This window comes from Oryza sativa, chromosome 3 (assembly GCF_034140825.1).
Source record: "Oryza sativa Japonica Group chromosome 3, ASM3414082v1".
Classification (NCBI taxonomy): Eukaryota; Viridiplantae; Streptophyta; class Magnoliopsida; order Poales; family Poaceae; genus Oryza; species Oryza sativa.
In genome coordinates this window covers 5,681,614-5,699,078 of record NC_089037.1, presented here as the reverse complement: position 1 = coordinate 5,699,078, position 17,465 = coordinate 5,681,614, and the positions used below count along the sequence as shown (strand labels likewise).

At 43.0% G+C, this 17,465-nt stretch overlaps 2 protein-coding genes and 1 long non-coding RNA gene across 5 annotated transcripts; 1 reads left to right on the top strand and 2 right to left on the bottom strand.

The window, feature by feature from the left end:
* Nucleotides 1-1,707: 1,707 nt before the first annotated feature.
* On the top strand, nt 1,708-5,485 carry LOC4332006 (protein RBL). The gene is made up of 5 exons (XM_015777784.3): nt 1,708-1,954; nt 2,553-2,651; nt 3,146-4,239; nt 4,327-4,600; nt 5,092-5,485. The coding sequence occupies exons 1-5, from the start codon at nt 1,936-1,938 to the stop codon at nt 5,316-5,318; spliced, it is 1,713 nt and encodes a 570-aa protein (XP_015633270.1). The 5' UTR covers nt 1,708-1,935; the 3' UTR covers nt 5,319-5,485.
* Nucleotides 5,486-8,017: 2,532 nt separating this feature from the next.
* LOC107277311 (uncharacterized) lies at nt 8,018-10,864 on the bottom strand. 2 transcript variants are annotated; one of them, XM_015773985.3, is made up of 2 exons: nt 8,510-10,864; nt 8,018-8,369 (listed from the first exon to the last, which is right to left on the bottom strand). In XM_015773985.3, exons 1-2 carry the CDS (start codon nt 10,536-10,538, stop codon nt 8,272-8,274), a joined length of 2,127 nt encoding a protein of 708 aa, XP_015629471.1. In that variant the 5' UTR covers nt 10,539-10,864; the 3' UTR covers nt 8,018-8,271. The 2 variants fall into 2 exon arrangements, with proteins under 2 accessions (XP_015629471.1, XP_025879551.1); XM_026023766.2 differs by having other exon boundaries at nt 8,513-10,861.
* A 2,357-nt stretch (nt 10,865-13,221) lies between these two features.
* On the bottom strand, nt 13,222-14,979 carry LOC4332005 (uncharacterized). Of its 2 annotated transcripts, none has more exons than XR_001544272.3 (4): nt 14,830-14,979; nt 14,655-14,732; nt 14,038-14,134; nt 13,222-13,514 (listed from the first exon to the last, which is right to left on the bottom strand). It is a non-coding gene; the product is annotated as an uncharacterized lncRNA (long non-coding RNA). The 2 variants fall into 2 exon arrangements; XR_001544273.3 differs by having other exon boundaries at nt 13,222-13,509.
* Between the last annotated feature and the right edge of the window lie 2,486 nt (nt 14,980-17,465).

The following is a 17,465-nucleotide window of genomic DNA, read 5'->3' as shown; positions in this document are numbered from 1 at the left end:
GACCAACCGGTTACATATGAAAGATATGTATATGTTTGTTGAGTATTCATTAACATCACAAGTGTCATATACTCGTATGCAAGTTCAAGTGCAAAGATCCGATATAAATAATAGGTGAACAATATGGATCTAAAACATGCACAATAAATATATAGGATTTGCTCCCCCTAAGTATATGCATACAAAGAAATATACAAGAGAGACAAGTGTATGCATAAGTAAAGAAGAACCAATGGGGGGTTTATCCTATACACATAGAGAAGGCATATGTAGTAATGATGAAGATAAAAAAAAACACATACCTTCATGATCTCCATGTTCTCAATGTAAAGGAGACTAAGTAAATATTAGTCTTACACTTATATAACAATAACATGGAAATCATATATATGAACCTATCAAAAAGTAGGAGATAAGAAGTGATACATATCGCTTTATCTCCATGAATTTCATCCTTGTCATGATTAAAGTCCATCACCAAAGAATGCATATCTACCACATCTCATTGTCGGGAAATAACCTTGTTGAAAACTTATAGAAAAGAGAGGTTAATCCCATAAACATCGGTTTATCATCTATCACCAAAGTAACAATTACACAAATTGTTTAATCCAAGATCTTTCAATCTTTTCTCTCTTTTGTGATAGATAATAATCCGATATAAACAATACAAAGAGATGAGATGAAAGATAATTTCAAATCAAGGTAGAGATCTTATAATGAACAAAATATAGAATAAGCTCCCTCTCAAGATGTGCATACATATGGATATGAAGGAATGCATATGCACATAATCAATCAAGATCAATAAGGGAGCTCACACTATATTTTGGATCCACAAGAGAGACCAAGTTAGAATATGTGAAGTTTAATACATACCTCCCATCATTTTTACTTTCATATCCAAATAAGATTAGTCAAAAAAAGACTCATAAAAACGTTAGTCTCATATAATTAGATTTGTCATTAATCACCGAAACCAAATTAAGGCACTTGAACTTACACTCACTCGTGTGCACCCACCCGGGAAGAATTTCTCGGTCGGTCACCCGTCCCAAATTGCTCCAGGCCAAGCACGCTTAACCCTGGAGTTTTCGGTCGGTCACCCATCCCAAATTGCTTGAATTCCTGGTCGGTCACCCATCACTTGTCCTCACTCGTGTGCACTCACCCGGGAAGAATTTCTCAGTCGGTCACCCGTTTCAAATTGCTCTGCCCGTGAAACCGGTCGGTCACCCATCCCTTGGAGTTTTCGGTCGGTCACCCATCCCAAATTGTCGTGTGCACTCACCCGGGAAGAATTTCTCAGCCGGTCACCCGTTTCAAATTGCTCTGCCCGTGAAACCGGTCGGTCACCCATCCCTTGTCCTCAGGTCCCCCTCTTGGCCACAGACAAAGCGTTCGGGTCCGCCTACATATGCTCTAGGCCAAGCACGTTTAACCCTGGAGTTCTTTAGACATCAGCTTCCGAAAAAGAAGTTACAACTTGTTAATATGAGTATTATATTAATCTTATTAAGTCCTGAGCCGGGATGTTACACCATAACCAATATCGAAATAAAATCTGAATAATCAGAATCAGAATATAACAGGGCGAATTCCTCCCTTCCCCTGCCCCGCGCGCGCCTCGCCTCGGCCCAGCGCGCGCCGGTTTCGGACTCGTGCTCCAAACGCATATCCCCTCCTTCCCCTCCTCACTCTTCCGCCGAGAGAGAGAGAGAGAGAGAGAGAGAGAGAGAGAGGTTTTTCCCTTCCTAGGGCTTTGTGTAGCGGAGCAGCAGCGGGGCGGCCTCCTCCGCCCTAGCCCTCGCCCTGGTCCGTCCGGCGTGGCGCGCGCTCTCGCCACCTGGTGTTTTCTTGGGGGCGGTTCGCCGGTTGCCTCCGCCTGGGGACAGCGGCGCGGCGAGGCGAGGCTGAGGGGGTGGCGCCGCCGCGATGAACGTCCCTATAGTCGGTGAGTTTCGTCTCTCTCTCGCATTCTGCGTGGGGGCGGCGGGATGGGTCGGGGACGCGGTGATTGGAGCGATTCGGGGGTGGGTAGGTCGAGAGTTTGGGGGATTTGTGCGGTACTTCCGCCGATTTGGGTGGGATTTTAGGTTTCTAGGGCGGATTTGCGCGAATTAGGGCTGCGCTGTTTGGCCCTAGTTTCCCCCCTCTTTTGGTGATTTTGGGACTTGTGGGTAACATTAGCGTGTATTTGTGCTATAGTGAACGCTTTTGCTGGTTTCTGTCTCCTGGATGCATTGAAATGAAGTGGTATTCAAGATTTAGGCTCAGATTTTCGATTGTTTTGCTTATCTAGGAGTAGGATTTGAGAAGATTTGCAGTATTGGCCTATTGGTTAAATTTGGGAATGCACTGGTGCCTTTACTAGTGGCGCTGCATTTTCTACGTGCATCAAATTCTGAAATTTTCTGTTCAGATAACTGGTTCTTTTGCAATTACGGATGTTGTGCTAAGAGTCAATGAGCATTGTCTTGTGTTTTTTTATGATAAAACTACAGTGAATTTTGCAGCAATATACTGACCTCTGCTATGTTATGTTGGTTTAGATCCTTTGCAGGGGGATTTCCCTGAGACGATTGAGGAGTTCTTGCAGTATGGGAGTATGAAATGCATAGCATTCAACCGCAGAGGAACTCTCCTTGCTGGTAATTATCCCATTTTATATTCCTGTAACAGTACACTTAAATTGTGCTCATATGTAATTATCTTCTTATTTCACACAGACTGTTTATTTTACACTGTGCGCTTGTGAAGCATGCCTGCACGATTAATGTTAGTTTTAATCTGTTTGAAGTTTCTTTAGCTGTTAACACTTAACAGTAACCAAAGCCATTTCTTGTAGCCTGAAGTAGTTCCTTTTCTTCTTTTGTGTTGTCTCCGCATCTCTATTTATCTTGGCATTGCCACATATAAGTATAACATGATGATATGATAAGGGATCTGTTTACTTTAATGCATCCTTTTGTTCTTTTCTAAGACTAACCTGTGCACACCTGTAAGGCCTTGTGATATATCTATACACAGATGTAAAAACATCATTCATGTGGAGTGCCATAAATTTTGGTGGACTGCTGCTTTGTACTTGAACCCTGAAAGCAAATTTATCCAACAATTTATGTCAGTTGATTTTTTTTTTCAGCTGGATGTGCAAATGGTACCTGTGTTATCTGGGACTTTGAAACAAGGGGGATTGCAAGAGAACTGCATGATAAAGATTGTACTGCACCTATAACAAGTGTGGCCTGGTCTAAATATGGTCACCATTTGCTCGCCTCTGCTACTGACAAGTCATTGACACTTTGGCATGTGGTAAATGAGAAAAAAATTGCCCGCATTACTCTTCAGCAGACTCCGTTAAGTGTCCGTCTTCATCCTGGTGGTCCATCTACCCCATCTATTTGTTTGGCATGCCCTCTCTCGTCTGCACCTATTCTTGTTGATTTAAACACTGGAAGTACTACAGTTCTCCCAGCTTTTCTGTCTGATAATGGTAACCTCCCTGCTCCTAATACTCGCAATAAATTTTCTGATGGTTCTCCACCTTTTACACCAACTGCTGCAACATTTGACAAGTATGGGGATCTGATATATGTGGGCAATTCCAAGGGAGAGATATTAATTATAGATTCAAAAAGCATCAAGGTACATGCTGTGATTCCCATCCCAGGTGGAACAGTAGTTAAGGATATTGTTTTCAGCAGGGATGGCCGATATCTACTCACAAACTCTAATGATCGGGTGATTAGAGTCTATGATAATCTTCTGCCTGTTAAAGGTTCTGGAGAGGAGATAGAAAAAATAAGCAGTAACAACATTAGCTATGAGAGTCACTACGAGAAGCTAAAAGCAAATGGTGCAAGCTGCCTAGCTATTTCTTGTGAACTTTTGGATGCTATCGCAAAGATACCGTGGAAGGCACCATGCTTTAGTGGTGATAGTGAGTGGATTGTTGGTGCTTCAGCAAGCAAAGGAGAGCACAGATTGTGCATATGGAACCGATCAGGACGTCTTGTAAAAATCCTTGAAGGTCCAAAGGAAGCTCTTATTGATATTGCCTGGCATCCAGTAGATCCTACAATTGTTTCAGTGTCTGTAGCAGGCTTAGCATACATTTGGGCCAAGGAACATGTAGAGAATTGGAGTGCATTTGCTCCTGATTTTGTAGAATTAGAAGAAAACGAAGAGTATGTTGAACGAGAGGATGAGTTTGACTTAAATGCATATGTAGAAAAGGTGAATGACAATTCTTTACCTGTCTTTAAGACTTTTAGCTGTTACTCGTGCCATAAAAATGTGTTTTATCTAAATCTTTCTGTATAGGCTGAAGAACAACTGGTAAACGAGGATGAGTATGTCGATATTGAGACATATGATAAAAACTCAACGTTCAGTGATTTGGATGATAGCAGTAGCACAACGATGGAGCTCATCTACTTGGCAGCTATTCCTATCCCAGACACTCCCGATGAGCAGCCCGACAAATGCCTTGGAAGTTCATCGAAGTTGGAGGACAGCAATCATTCTGATTCCCCATCCTCATTGGATGCTGTACAGAATGGACAAGCGATTCCTCCAGCATCTAGTCCAATGGAAGGTAAAGTGCTAGACTATGGTAGTATTTCATTTCAGTTCTTATTATTATGCAATAATATGTAGTATGATAGTATCACTTTTATTTGTTTTTCAATTGAAATCTACTAGCAGTGTGGTACATTTTGTATTGATCTAAAGAATTGCACAATTTCTTCACACAAGGGAACACTGTAGTGCAGTCATTATGGTGAGATATAAATTGAACCTGGTCCTTAGTTTAATTGAACAAAATTGTAGCAGTTTACTCATTTCATATATATGTATAATATAAATGCACAGTTGGGAAACCATGTTATTCAAAGAAAACTACAGGTCATCATATGCAAAGTTGCAAACTAGAATAACTTGAAAGTATTGGCAATAAATGACAATGTATTTCTAGGCAGAAAGAGGATCTTGTTTCAAGTATTCATTCAAGATAATTCCACCGTCAATTATACTGCTATTTTCTCTGAAACATGGGCATCATTCTTAGTTTTATTTCTCTGGCAGTGGATAATTCTACTGCTGAAGAACCAGCTGAAGCCGTGAACTCAAAGAGGAGGCGGAGGCTGTCGGCTAAGGGCCTCGAGCTGCAGCAAGCCGAGAAGGGCAAAAAACCAACAACAAAGAATAAGTCCAACGGCAAGTCCCCAGGGTCCAATGGCAAGCAATTGGAGCCTGCTAACGGGAACAGCTCTGCTGTTGATGATGAAGCCACCGAAGACGATGAGATCTGACCTGTCCATCATTGATAACTTTAACTACTTTAGTTCGTGGAGCCCCTGTTGAGAACAGAGGGAATATCTCTGTGTAGTATGCATTAGAAACGATTGAGGAACTATGTGGTGCGCTGAGGCAAAATGAAATCGTTAAATGGAAGTGGGTGGATCTATGTTGAGATTAATCATCTGTGTTGCATTTAATATTTAGGCCTGTTTATTTCTTCACTTTCCTTTCATCCTTTAGATTGTTCTGATCGATAAGGTTTCAGATAACAGTAGATCGTTGTTACAGTGAAGTTTCAAGATCACTGCGCACATGCGTCTTGTGGTTATGTACATGACTTTACAGATATTTTATTTTTTCCTATGCCTGTTGCTGTCATCACTGTTGCCAGGTGCCGGCGCTTATGTTATTGGAGGATCAATGACTTACGTTGATGTATTGATGAATTATTAGTATCAAAGCTGCAAATACAATTTTACAAAAGAACCAATGATAAAAAGGTGATACCGCCCAATTATTTCCAGAATTTTTCACTATAATCTATTCGCATGCTTCTACTGTTCTACAGGAGGCTAAGCTAAGAAATGTAAATTCTGTACTGAAAAGTTGGGCTCCCAGGTTGCTATATCCGGAAAGCGGCCACGGGCCACTAGCATTTGCTCGTCATGTGCGCGCTTAAAGCACTTTTTAGTACAAAAATAATTACTTTTAGTAGTACCGTCTTAGTATGCACTAACCGCTTTTAGTCCTGGCTTAGTACCCAGTAACCACCTGCCGATCGAATCAAATCATCACGGCTCAGCTTTTGCACGGGATTTATATTTGGCGATACGCTCAATTTGCCTGTACGGCCGCCACATTCTTCAGTCGATTATTGGGTCAGGACATGCTCGGCACTTGGCTAATCATGCGTCCTTGTCGCCTTCTGTACGTCGCGCCACTCCCTCAATCCTCTAATCATGATGTACTGTTCATCTCATCCCATCCGATCCTTCTGTTCATGCCCACGTCTGGAACTTCACTGGATTTTCAGATAGGAGTTCAAATTTCGTAGGAATGTGAAAAATAAATCAGAGTCAGAATAGACCTTAATGCTTACTCCCTCCGTTCCAATATAGTTATCGTTCTAGGTTATTTAGCAAAAATTAAAGTTTAGAAAAAAAGACTATAATATCCTCCATCAAATGGTGTGTATATAGTTGATAGTTGAGAGTAGAATAGAGAAAATTATAAATTGGTGGTGATTGATGTGACAAAATATACTCTAAACTAACAAGCTTTTTGGATAAATTTTGAATACCGGGAGGGAGTGAGTAATTACTAGTGCAGATATATATTTTAAGTTATTATAGGGCAACTATTATTATTATAATGGAGTAGCACCAGTGATGTGGTGGTGGAGCCATGACTCATGAGTGAAGTACTTTACTAATGAAGTGCCCACAAATATTGCGCATGTGTAATTGTGCTTTCAACAGGAATTTATTGAGATTAGGAATGTCCGTTGATTTTCGTCTCTTTGAGTATTTGTTAGGGTGCATATTCGTGGGTGTGTGAGTGTGGTGTTGCATGTATAGTAGTACGTATACGTGCACATCTGCCATGTGATCGCAAAAGAAATGTTTTACTACCTCCGTCCCAAAATAATTGTAATTCTATGTTGTTTAGCATATATTAAGATTTGAGAAGAAAGACTATTGTGCCCCTCATTAAATGGTGTTTATGTGAGAGTAGGAAGATGGTTGAGGGTAAAATAGGGAGAAATTTAAATGAGAGATGATTGATGGGGCAATTAGTACTCTAGAATTACAATTATTTTGGGACGAATTTTGAATCCTAGAAATACAATTATTTTGGGACGGAGGTAGTATGATGGAGGAGGCATCTAAGGATGGAATATGGCTCCAGCCACTAAGATTTAAATCTTACTCATAAATATTACACATATGTAGATGTGCTTTTAACAAACTGTTGAACTTTGTTAGAGTTCAACAGTTCAATGTGTTAGTGGTTGTTTCATTTGCCAATTTTAAGCAGGTTCTCTGGTTAAGATTAATCCTCGGTGAATGTCTTGCTAGAAGATATAATTTATTGGAATTAAGGTTTGGTCTCTTTTAGGTGTGTTTGGTCTCTTTTAGGTGTTTAAGTAAAAGTTCAAACGGGTGAAGAGGACAAAAATGATACCCTAGTATTTCAATGAGTTGTTGTTTTTTTTTCCGATTACATAAAAGACGGATGCGTACATACAATGCTGTCTACGAGTACACCCTCCAAACACGCTAAAAATGCAAAGATAATTGGCAAATCCTTAGCCACTAACACACACTAAAAAAAAGATCATTGGTAAATCCTTAGGCTCACAAAAGTTCTATTGAGAGCTAGCGCATTAACGTGTGCGTAATATTCATTAACACTATGCTTAAATTTGATGAGTGAAATCATATAACCACGCTACCGATGTTTTTCCTATAATTAATTATTGTTTTATTAATGCTGACATGGATCAGATTAATTAATTTGGCAGGAAGCTAATAATTTCTTCAGAAATTCTCAACTGAAACATTTCCTCAAGTTATGAAAAACCTAATAATAGGATATTTCTATGAATCAAGTAGCTTAGCTGCTTTCACCAATTCGATAGGGCGATCGGCCATTCTCACATTGACAACTTCTAACTTGCAAGAAATAACAGAGATCTAGCACAGATACGGAAGTATTATCAATGGGAACATCATTTGATCACGTGAGTGAAACTACAAATGCAAGGCTAGCTAGAAAGTATAGCTAAGCCAGCGTCAACATCAAATTAAACCACTACCCCCATCACATCAGCTCTAGCTAATGACAACAAGTCTGCGATTAAGCCCTGATCGAATTGCTGAATCATGATCATTCATCCCGACCAATGATCAATGAACTGTAGCTATCTGTCTCTGTCTACTTGTCTTTCTTCAATGGATCAAGCTAGAATCGATGATCATGAGACAACACTCGGCTCGTTGCCTTCTTCCTCCGAGCTAATCTCCTCCAAGCCTCGTCCGTGATGATTGGTAAACCCTTACCTGGTCAAACAAGATTAGCCACTTTGATCATCGGTGATAATTAACCAATTTGGATCAGAATCAAGATTAACCATGCATAACACATGTATATGCAGTAGTTGCATAGGTAAATTAAGCTCGAGAGGTTAATTAATTACTACTACCTGGCCTACAAAGCTTCATTCCTTTCTCAGCAAATTCCTCCTCCTCGCTTTCATCACGATCGTCGTCGTCGTCGTCTTCCTCGTCGTCGCTGTCGCCGCCGTCGCCGTCGCCGTCGCTGTAATGCGGCATGCGATCATCTCTATCTACCTTGGTGGTGCTACTGTTCGTCGCCACGGCGGAGAAGAGACCTGTCAAGCCCATCTGCTTACTGATCATCCGCGCGACGCAGTACGGCAGCTTCGGGTTCCCGCCGCGCGACGCCGCCGCCGCGGCCGCCGCCGTCCCGTCCTTCCGGTTGAGCCACGCGCCGGCGAAGGCCAGGCAGTCCAGGAGGCTCTCCCTGGCCATGCCCTTCATGTCGTACGCCTGCGCGCGGCGCCACAGGCTCCTGGCGTGCGCGTTCGCCGCGGGCCGCGCGAGCGACAGCGCGCGCGTCGCGTCGCCCACCGCCGCGTCGGCGTCGCGCCGCGCGAGCCGGCACTGGGCGCGGTTGCTGTGCAGCACCAGCCGCTCACGCCGCCTGCTCAGCGGGCACAGCTCCAGCGCCTCGGTGTACAGCTCGATCGCCTTCTCCACCTCGCCGTGCCAGAACATGTCGTTGCCTTGCCTCTTCTTCTCCTTCGCCATGATCCTTCTCTTGAGCAGCTCATCCCTAGACATGGCGTCTTCTCTCCCTTTCCTCTCTACCTGCACTTCTCTCAATCTGGCGATCGCCTCCTTTGCTTCCATGCCGAGCTCACGGCCATGGACAATGTCGCCGTCGTCGTCGCCGTCGTCAAGAAGCAGTGCAGCTGTTATTGCATTGCCGAGCCGTCGCCTTGGGCCGAGGTGCCGGAGCTCGGCCAGGTCGACGAGGCGCGCCGCCGTGGCGTCGGCGACTGCGTGCCATGTCTCACGGTCGTCGAGGAGGAGGAGCAAGCAGTCGATGGCCATGTACTGCCAGTCGTCGGACGACCGCGCGAGGTCGCAGAGGCCGGAGAGCGCGTCGCGGCATGCGGCGATGGCGGCGCGTCCGGCTGTGCTCCTGCAGAGAAGGCGGAGCAGCCCGACGCCGGCCGGCGAGTCGCCGTTGGCGAGGCCACCCCACATCTGGCAGAGCTCGCGCAAGAAGACGGGGTCATGGCATATCGTGGCATGAGATGACACGTCCCTGGAGGCGAGGCAGCTCAGGAAGTAGAGTGACCAGCACTGGAGCTGGCTCGCCCACTCCTCCGCCTTCCGTTCCTCGCCGTCGGCGACCACGCCGCCGCCGCCGCCGTCGAGCCCGCGCGTCAAGAGATCGCGCTGGTACTTCGGCCGCTTGCTCGGCGCCAGCGCGACGAAGCTCGCGTAGACGTTGCCGACGCAGGTGGACGCGGCGCGCACGGCGAGCGGCACCGCCTCGGCGGCGTGCCGTGCCACGGCCGGGAACGTGGCGTCGTAGCTGGCGAGGTGGCCCAGGGCACGCGCCGCCGCGCGCTGCTCGACCCACGTCATGGCGCCGCCGAGGAAGGCAAGCAGCGGCCGCACGGCGCCGGCCGCGACGGCCAGCTCGGCGTGCGCGGAGGAGCGGATGGTGTACGAGCCAATGACGTGTGCGGCGTAGTACGGCACGTACACGTTCCGGCCACGGCGGCGCCACTCCACGTCGGCGAGCGCGCGAGCGAGGAGCAGCGACATGCACCGGATCGCGCCGAGCGACGGGAGCTCCGGGTCGTCGGGCGCCGCCATGGCCGCCCTCCACACCGCGCCGACCACCTCACCACATGACCGTCCGCCATCAACGCCGGCGCCGGCGCCGGCGCCGGCATCGTCATCCTCACAGTACGGCAACTCCCGGAAGAACGCGGCGAGGCTGGCGCGGCGGAGGCGAGCATCAGGCTCCTTGATGGCGCACAAGAAGCAGTGACAACCTGAGCTAAGGCTATCTTCTTCTTCTTCCTCCTCCTCCTCCCCCTCTTCATCCTCCTCGACGATCTTCGCCATGATCTTGCCCTTGCTCTTGCTGCTACCAGATTGCTGCAAGCTTCTGGTGTTCAGCTCCATTTCCGAGTTCTTGTGTTCTTGTGCTTGTGCAAGAGGTAGAAGAGAAGAGTAGGGTTTTGTACAAGTAGTGGGACAGGTGTTATGCTGATATATAATTAGTCAATTAGGCAAAGGATTATATATATGATGTTCTTAACTTCTTTTCATGAAAGTGCAGAGCTAGAGTGTCCTTTTATATATGTTCAGCAGCCTGAACAAATTTGCTTCTCTCTTCTCTTCCCGTTACTGATGCTCGAAGTTAACCTGAAACTGTACTTATAACCTGCATGTAAAGACAGAATTACAGAAACACATACTCCAGTTCATTCAGTACGAGGTAGCTAAAATTTTTGGGAATGTTTCAGCAGATGGCAACAGTGTCAGAGATCCTAATTAACAGCAGAATCTCTCTGAATCAGACAAGTCACTCTGTCATCAGTTCAGGATTCAGTAATCAGTACTGCCTGCTTCCTCTGCTTGTCTGGTTCTTATACAATATTGTGTAACTTAATTGACAGAAGGTTGATTATCAGTGGCATGAACTAGGGCTAGGCGTGCGTCGACAAAGATTTGGCATCAGTTGCTTTCGCTGGATAATTGTGTCCATGCATGCACTTAACCACGCTCTGCAAACGCTAATGGCATGTCATTAGCGCTGATAATTCGCCGGGTGGCGTGTCTAAGGTCTAAAGTTGCGGCTGTTAAGTGTTAATCCCCCAACAAACAGCCTAATTTAACCCAACCTGAAGCCTTTCTACCCGGCAAAACACTAAACAAACCTACCCGTCAGATTTCACTCTGCTAATTAAACTAGTTTTGGCTAATTAACTAGCTTAGAAGCTAGCTACCATTGCTAGCTTCAGCTTTCAACGAAGTCCCTGCATTATAGTAAGTAGCTCACACGAATTTTCGACTTCTGATGCTAAAATGTTAAACTGAAAATTATCCAGCAGTCAAGACTAATCCTTTTTATTTTCTGAATTAACCTGCTGAAGTCTGAAACTCTGATTTATGTTTCTGCAAACCAATCTTTTTCTCTGTCTTTCTGAAAGTGCCATTCCCACTCACAAAGTGAAGAGTGATACATTGCAATTAGCAAAAGCAATTTGTGGTCCTTCAAGTGAGGAGTACAGTTTAAATGTTTTAATTCTGCATCCTGCATCCATGTTGCCGGCTGCCCTACGGAGGAAAAAAAAGGGGAAAGAAATTCGAAAAAGAGGCCCCAAAAAAGATGAACTTTAGGCCCAAGCTACTGTACTAGCAGGAATTCAGATAGTACATGGCAAGCTGATTAAACTATCCTGTGGGCAAGTTACTCGAGCAGAACAAACTGCTTAGGAGGCCAATGGCAAGAGCCGCCATGGATACTATATTGTGAGTTCCCATGTGGCCGTGACAAACACACAGCTTATACACCACCTGCCGAGAAGAAGGATGATCTTGGGGATCTCAAATTAAGCCGGCAAATCGATTGCAATTCGCACATGCATGCATGGTTTGCAGTTAAGATAGGGCGTAATAAGAGCGCCTGACAGAGTGAATTGCAGTTTCTCATCATCTTTTATTGTTAAAGTTTCATTTTAGATTACACTTTATATAATTATATATATATATATATATATATATATATATATATATATATATATATATATATATATATATATATATATATATATATATTTTACTTTGGACTAGTTAACTTCACGTTTATTACACTTTAAACCAACCTAACTTTCTCCTCTAACCATGTCTAGTCTCTCTTCAGGCAAAGGTATAGCATGCTGCCTACACATAGGTGGAGTTCGCGGGCGCACCGGAGTTGTTGTGCTCGAGATAATTGATGTGCTGAAGAAGTGGTATGGGGTGATCCAAATTATAATAAAGACAAAATTAGCTAATGAAAAGTGTAAAGGTTGGGCAAATAATAGTTCAAGTAAAACTTTATCAATACTAGTAATATGTCCGTGCTAACGCAACGGCTAAATTTCGTTATTAATGCAAATCAAACAACCAAAACAAGATATATATTTTTACAATATAAATTTAAAATATTTTAAAAACCGAATATCCAAACAAAGATATGCATGTATTTGTGAGCACGATAAATGATTTGTGTATATTTGGCTTAAAAATAATTTCATATACTCATAAATTTATTAAATTGTATAAAGTTTGGAGTCAAACAACTCGAAGACCTTATTCATAACTCACTCAACTTTATTCAGGCACAGATTTATCAGGGATATTTATATGTTGGCCTTACACCCAATTTGTTGACCTTCGTTCCAAAGACTCCAATAATTTACTTATAATAAATTCAAATACAACTTTAAAACAACATTGTGACATATATTTTTCATAATCTAATATTGTGGATAGGTATCAACCTAGCAGATTGGGCTAGATATCTGGACAATCCAATCAATATAAGATAGGATATATATTTACAAGCAAAAGTGGATAATTAAGTTTTCAGATTTGGGAGATCCAAGCACCAGTCAGTTTTGCTTCAAATCCTATCCATTACTCATACTCTCCATACTCTCGATGCATGCGGACATCTTCTTTCAATGGCAAATATACATGTGCTAATGTTATGGCAATATTTTTGCAATGCAAATTAAACAACCAATGCAAAATATAATGTACGTTTTGGCAATCAAATATAGAATAAGGTAGATTTAAAATTCACGTAAAAAAGGAATGACAGATAAAGACAGAATTATATATGTCGATATAATCGCAATAATTGTCTGTCATCAATATAGTTACCAGACGCAGCATATAATGCAGTCCGTTAATTCAACTGTATGCAATGGTCAATAAGGACCACAGGCTTGTAATCTACACAGGCATACTTAATGTTGATTCTTTCAGCTAGACAATTTGTTTTGTTGCTTCCTCCACATCTTTCCTATACTCTAGCTGGACTCCTTCCTGAAATTTCTGTCCATTGCCATTCCCTCTTAAGCCAATAAGAGTGTACGACTAACTGTGCTGAATAAGAAACCATGAAAAGTGTCATCTTTACTCAATCAAGCAATTAACATAATTACTACCACAATAGCCTCTGCAAAAGAAGCAAAAAGAAAGGGAGGGGGGGAGCTACAGACACTCTCGTCGGGCAGAATTATATGAATGGCAAGATGAAATTATTGCCTACATCAAATTATCATGAGTGATTGGCTGCATGTTTTACAAAATACAAAAGTACATGGACAGAATACAGAAGCCATGACATAAATAGAATAAACAATAATAATTTATTTGGTATAGCTATTACTACTTCATCTGGAACTATCATCAGGTTTGGGTATGTAATGGGTCAATTACTTGCTGATATTTCAAGTTATTTGCAGAAGAAAAATACAAGCAATTGCTAACCTTGGCAGTATGGTCTTACAATATATGGTTGTAGCTAAACCAGGGACTCAAATTTAAAGTAAAATTGAATGTTAGTATTTAACAAAACAGAAGCTATAAAGAGTGAAAGGGAATGCAGAGCAGAACATTCTCTTACACTTCAAAAAAGGCACATCTTCTGATCATCTTATGTAGGACATTATCTTCTGACTATGAATAAGTAGTTCTTAACCGCTAACCAATTGCTCATATTCCTAAAAGCATAGGGGAATATTGTCAATAGGTAACAGCTTACTGTAAAATTTAAGAATTAGAAAACAATTTAGTTCATTTCCATCAATTTGTGAAACAGTTGAACAATGTCATATTCAAAGTATGTTCGGAAGGAGCATGCCGATTGGCTTAAGAAATCTCATATGAGCATAAAGCAAACAAAATAACGAGGTGTTGATACAACATTGCTTCAAAAAAGATTTGCTCCACCCTCCTACTTCCCTGATTCCAAAACAGAAGGACCTGCAATATGTGGTATATATGTGCAAAACAGTGGAAGAAATACTTTCCCCTATCAAAACAAAATACAATTATGATGAATCGGATTAAGGCACAAGGCAAACAAAGAGATGAATATTAAGTCCTTATGTTACATATTTAATACAGGGAAATAGTACCCCCCCCCCCCCCTAGATGACACAAAGGATTATCACATGCACCTAGTGAATTCTTAAATGTGCATGGTTGTCAACCATAAGAATGGTTCAGAATTTAACTCACCAAGTAACTTCAACCGCATCACTGAAGAATGGCATGCAAGTTCACCAGCAACCTCTAACCATTGTTTAGTGGCAGGATCTGCACCATTTATTTTGATGACCTTTAACTAAGAAATCTTATAGCTAAACATAGATATGTCACCTACAATGATGAAAATTATAACGTCACTATATACCTCCTGGTTAACATGATCCAATATTCATGTGCATATTCCAGCTTCCAAGCTGTTTCATCAGAGCTCAAATTATCTCTTGAATCAGCCCCTCTCAACGGCAGTTGCAACAATCATATCAGTTTGTAGTGCTCATAACAGTCTACCGTCCAACAATCATCACAATCTAGTATCGGTTTGTTAGTTTTCAATCTGATAATGAAACAGGCAAATCAACAAAATTATTGGGAACCTCAGAAAAAAATGAAATTCAAGAGGGATGCTCAGTGCACAGAGAAAGCAAGAGTGAAATTTACAAGAGAAGATTAGAGAGTATACCAGCACTTTCTTTGCACCGTCTGGGACTTTGAATGCTTGAGGCATCCTTCACTCATTGTTTCAGTTCACTCATTATTGTTCCCTTAGAAACAAAGTATGATGCTCTAGCATATCCCACACATTTCAAAGTCCCAGATGATATTAACAAGTTTAACACCAAGATATAGGGCCTGTTTGGCACAGCTCCAGCTCCAGCTCCACCCCTCCTGGAGCTGGAGCTCAGCCAAACAGTTTCAGCTCCACCAGAACTAGGAGTGGAGTTAGGTGGAGCTCTCTCACAAAATGTACTAGAGTTGTGGAGCTAGGTTTAGGCAGCTCCACAACTCCACTCCAGACTCAGCTCCTGGAGTTATATTTAGGAGTTTGAGCTGTACCAAACAGGCCCATAGTTACAGTTTTTCAGATTTGTGCAATGTCTCAAAAAAGGAATGAGATAATGTCCTACAATTACTAACAGTTAAGTGCATTTGCACCCATCAACCTGTGCTTAGATGGAGTGTTTCACTTTAGTCTTTTCATTAATCAATGGAATTGAATTGCATAATTAAGAATCACTGATCTCCAATTTCTTCTCCTGGATGTACTCCTTAACAACTCCAGAAACTCTCAATTGATTTAGGCATCAGTAATTTCTCTATTTAGTTAAAGCGAGTGACTGTATAGAGTTTCAAAACCAAACCCAACATAGCCTGTCAGAGAACTGAAAAAATGAAACAAAATGCAGGACAATACCTTACATCAAAAACTTGCCAAAGGAGATTACATTGGACAAAGAAAGTGGCAAGGGTAAGCATTGCTGATTCTAGGTACAATAAAGACTATATGATACAGGAATATTGATGGAATGCAAAACTGATCAAAGAAAGTACCAAGGGTAAGCATTGCTGTTTTACCTCGTGGGCAGGGTTGGCTGTGGCGAGGCCCGCGGGTTGGACGGGGAGGAATGAGCGCGACGGCGACGGCGGTGGTGCCCATCTGTCCGAGGACGAGCGTATGCGGTGAGGGCGAGTGCCGATCTGGGCGATGTGCAGATGAAGGCGTGCGACGGCGACATTGATCCGAGTGATGCGGCGTGCGACGATGAACTGGCGGCGGGATGGGCTCGAGCGGAGAGGGGTGACGCGGAGAGCGGGAGAGGGCCGCGCGGAGGGGAGGAATCACAGAGGGGCGGCGCGGGAGCGATGCGACGACGACGAAGGTGCGGTGCGTGAGGGAGGCGATGACGGCGGAGGGCGGCGCGGCAACGATCTGCGCAGGGTGGGGCCACTGGGGCATCGCCGGCGTCTGCGTGAGTGTGCGTGGGGCGATCGGAGCCGTTGGATTCGATAAATACAGAGCGTTGGATTTGATGAATGGGTAATGTAGGTGTAACAGTGAGTTGGTGAATTATAGAGTAGAAAAGGTGGCTCAAACTGCAATTCACTCTGCTAAATATTAACCGGTATTTACAATTCACTCAAAATTCACTTTCAAATCTACCATAAACTAACCAACTTAGATCGGAAGTTCTAAGAGCATCGGAATGTCCGATTTTTCAAAAATATTTAGCTCTCTGTTAGATTTAAAAAACTCACTCAAAAGTTCTTGCAGTTTGAAGTTGTAATTTGAGGTTCTGATGTTCGGAAGTTCTAGTTTTCCAGAGTTTGGAGTTCTCTGTCTGCAAAATATCTCTTAAAATGGATGTCACGATTTATACATATTATTAGGAATGGATTCTAATCCCTCTCGATCTACACTTTGAGAAGAAAAAAAATCAGATACAAATAGTAATGCAATATCTATTTATACATTGACTTTGAAAAAAATAGACGTGAATATTAGGGAATAATCTAATACCAAATAATTAGAAATGGTGAGGCTTCGAATCTAAGTCGTCTAGTCCATCAACTTTGGAGCTAGCCAGAAGATCCTTGGGTGTTTCTCGTACATTGGGTTTGTCTTTTTTATTTCTTGATGTGTGAGTTAAGTTTAGAGTAGTTTGAAGTAAGAATGTTGTCAAAATTATTGATATAACTATTTAGATGGTATTTGAGCGAACAAGAGGATATCTCATTTAAGAGTTTAAAAATGTTTCCCCCTATCATATTAAATCCTTAGTTTTTTTGACCCCACTACCAGCAGTGATTCGATGAACCACAGTCTAGGAAAATGTGCTACAGTACTACAGTCCCTTGCCATGCATGCACCGTCCGATGTCCGCGCGTTGGTTTGATCCAACCATCCACACCTCGCACGCGCATCGCTCCGTCCCACATGGCTTCCCCGATCCCCTCCATCCTCGCTTCCCTAGGGTAGTGTTTGGTTGCTGGGATGGGATGGGA

Coding starts and splice junctions, on each gene's coding strand:
- LOC107277311 (XM_015773985.3), bottom strand. CDS start 10,538: ATGGAGCTGAACACCAGAAGCTTGCAGCAATCTGGTAGCAGCAAGAGC. Junction 8,370..8,509: donor GAAGCTTTGTAGGCCAGGTA/GTAGTAATTAAT, acceptor TTGTTTGACCAG/GTAAGGGTTTACCAATCATC.
- LOC4332006 (XM_015777784.3), top strand. Junction 2,652..3,145: donor CAGAGGAACTCTCCTTGCTG/GTAATTATCCCA, acceptor TTTTTTTTTCAG/CTGGATGTGCAAATGGTACC. Junction 4,601..5,091: donor AGCATCTAGTCCAATGGAAG/GTAAAGTGCTAG, acceptor TTTCTCTGGCAG/TGGATAATTCTACTGCTGAA.